Source organism: Schistocerca americana, chromosome 1 (assembly GCF_021461395.2).
Source record: "Schistocerca americana isolate TAMUIC-IGC-003095 chromosome 1, iqSchAmer2.1, whole genome shotgun sequence".
In the NCBI taxonomy this organism is placed as follows: Eukaryota; Metazoa; Arthropoda; class Insecta; order Orthoptera; family Acrididae; genus Schistocerca; species Schistocerca americana.
In genome coordinates, this window is record NC_060119.1 from 993,731,273 (window position 1) to 993,734,158 (window position 2,886).

Genomic DNA, 2,886 nt, shown 5'->3' on the forward strand with positions numbered 1-2,886 from the left:
GTGATCCCATCGTCCAAGACTTTCACGCGTGACACGTCATTTCAAAGCACAATCTGAAATCAAAGATAGTAGGAGCAGATAACGTGACAAGAACATGGAGCTGATAGTCAGCTAAGAGGTGTCGCTGATATTAAAGTAATTACCGCTTAAAGATAGAGTGCGGAAAGTTCTCTTACGCAACGTTGGCCCGGAGTCATGTGCGTGCCACACCGATAAAAATAAGAGAGCGTGAAACAATGCGTATAAAAGACGGCGTTAGAATCAGGACAATCAGTTCACTTGCCGATTCGCGGCTATAGAATCTCAGTCGTACGAAGCGACAACCCTTCACCGCGAACGCCATGTGTGGTGGGCTAAACAATATCGCGTCTGCCTCTAACAGAGCAGTCATCCGCGGAAAGCAGTTTCTCGACTCGTCGACAAACAAAAATGTAATTTGATGTAGATTTTTGCTAATCCAACTTGTTCGTTTATGTAGTGTTACTTATTTAAAATGTTGTCAGTCATGATGATCTAAATCAGAAGTTTTCTTTCTCGTCGCTTCATAGGAAAAGTGATGTGTTTCTTTGCCGTTACTAAAAATTATCTTCGATTTTGCAGGGAGCGCTTGCCACGATGCTGACTTCTAGACGATTCCACGTCACACCAACGCTGTTCAAGGTTTTTGCAGACAGGACTACGCCGTCAGCGGCAAATGAGAAGGCTACCAGCTCCTCGACTTCGTCCCCATCGCCGAGACTGGAAGCTTCTGGCTGGATCCCGTCGCCCTCATCAGCAAGACTGGACGCAGCCTGCTCCACTTCATCATTCTCCACACTTTCGCACGACAAAGCCATGCCCTCATTCTCCGGTTTCATCGTCGCTGTGAAAACATGAGAGTGTTCATTTGTACGTTAAAATTTCGGACTGACCACAGACTGGTCCTAACGACAAATTGTTCGCTGCACCTAGCAGCGAAATCTAGATCGTCGACACGACGTTCTTTCATGAAACCTGTAGATCTGATTTCTTACACTGTTATGTACTCACATGAGATCTTTGACAATAAATATTCATTTCACTACCATACCCAACAACATTTGTCCAGTTTACGTTGCCCTTGAATAATACTCTTGTGATTATCTTTAGATCTTGTATAAATCTCCTTTCTGGTCAGGAAAACAGTTTTAGAGAGTGCGACATAACTTCATAAAAGTGTAATTAAGAAATATTTTCAAAAACTGGTGTCCAATGAGCATATACCACACCAAGAATAAAAGAAATATTCATCAAGAATAATTTACTATTGAGATCTAACACATGTGAAAAATAAGTAATTAACAAATCCAAAAGCAATCAAGAATTCACTTAAACACGAGCGGAACTGCTTTGGTAGCTTTGTGAAACCGTTTCAACTTCTTGCAAATGCAGTTACCTGCAACTACGTATCACCAGACAATTATTTTCCTCGTGGCTCTTCTATTGCCCCGATTCGTCACTTCTCTGACAGATAGTACATGAGACAATGTTGTTTCAGCAGCGGTCTGGCACTGTGATAGTGAAGACATTATCCACGTAAACACAGATGTTTACAATCGTGTGGTTGCAACACAAATATTTCGAAACTTAATAATACAACACAGTGTAATTGTGACTCACACTAGCACATGTGCATCTAACGCGGTAATATCCGGAATCGTCCAGCAAAGTGGCAGCAGATATCCTGCAGTTAAGTGACATCTCCCTTTCCGTAACTAGCTTTGTGTAGAGCTTATGCGATCACAGACAGACGTCAACATGGCAATTTCCACTATACACGCTTCAACCAAAAATGATAACAGCTTTCTTCTCGTTAATCCAGTGTTGGGACATATCTTTCTCTGCACTCAGGGTCTAAGTGCAATATCAGTGGAAGAAATTTCCTTTCTTTTTCCGTACATAATAGCAAAATTGAAGGACAAGTACTACGGAATTAAGTTTAAGTATCCTTGATAAAGACGTGATTCTATTATTCAGTACTGATACACTTAAGTGATTGTTAATGTCGTCCTATTGTTGGAGCTATGTTTTAGCAGTAAATATGGTGACTCCAGTTTGTTTCTGCATCTTTTCAAATATATTGCCCAGGAACTGAACAGTCAGAGTAAAGAGTAGGAAACATAAGAAAAACAGAAAGCTATGCAATATTTCATGTAACGGATATATATCTGTGTTTTTTTGCGGTCTGGAGGGGCCTGCAGTGGCTCCGTTATAATTTAGTTGGGAAAGGATACGACGCAGGATAGTTTCCTCATGACAAAAGCGCATGGATAATTCTTGCGAACATTTTGAACCGTGATTTGTCAAGAAATGTGTTATTGAGAAAGCGTCTAATCTATATAACAAACCCAAATGGAAGGAAAACAAACGGCAGCCAAAAGTTTGACGGCCATTTTGGACATACAGTTCAACCATTAATGAAAGAATCTTTCAAAATGGCTCTGAGCACTATGAGACTCAACTGCTGAGGTCATTAGTCCCTTAGAACTTAGAACTAGTTAAACCTAACTAACCTAAGGACATCACACACATCCATGCCCGAGGCAGGATTCGAACCTGCGACCGTAGCGGTCTCGCGGTTCCAGACTGCAGCGCCAGAACCGCGCGGCCACTTCGGCCGGCTCAAAGATTCTTTCAGTTGAAAATAATTGACTACAGCGAAATAAAACATTTGACCTTAATGTAGTACACTGTATGTCAAATAACGGAGACAAGTAAAACCATTAAGGTATATATGTAATTGCTATACACCTACGATGATTTCTACAGGTTTTAAGACATTCCACTTGGGCTTCTTACCATCGCATTCATTATTATGTTAATGTATTGAGTTCTGCGTGCCTAAAAAATTCTCGTGCAACATCGCCA

General features: G+C 41.1%; 1 protein-coding gene across 1 annotated transcript; it reads left to right on the forward strand.

Moving 5' to 3' along the window:
• Window positions 1-294: 294 nt before the first annotated feature.
• On the forward strand, window positions 295-1,068 carry LOC124551233. Its single transcript, XM_047126230.1, has 2 exons — window positions 295-431; window positions 601-1,068. Exons 1-2 carry the CDS (start codon window positions 342-344, stop codon window positions 874-876), a joined length of 366 nt encoding a protein of 121 aa, XP_046982186.1. The 5' UTR covers window positions 295-341; the 3' UTR covers window positions 877-1,068.
• The last annotated feature ends 1,818 nt before the right edge of the window (window positions 1,069-2,886 follow it).

Coding starts and splice junctions, on each gene's coding strand:
- LOC124551233 (XM_047126230.1), top strand. CDS start 342: ATGTGTGGTGGGCTAAACAATATCGCGTCTGCCTCTAACAGAGCAGTC. Junction 432..600: donor ACTCGTCGACAAACAAAAAT/GTAATTTGATGT, acceptor TCGATTTTGCAG/GGAGCGCTTGCCACGATGCT.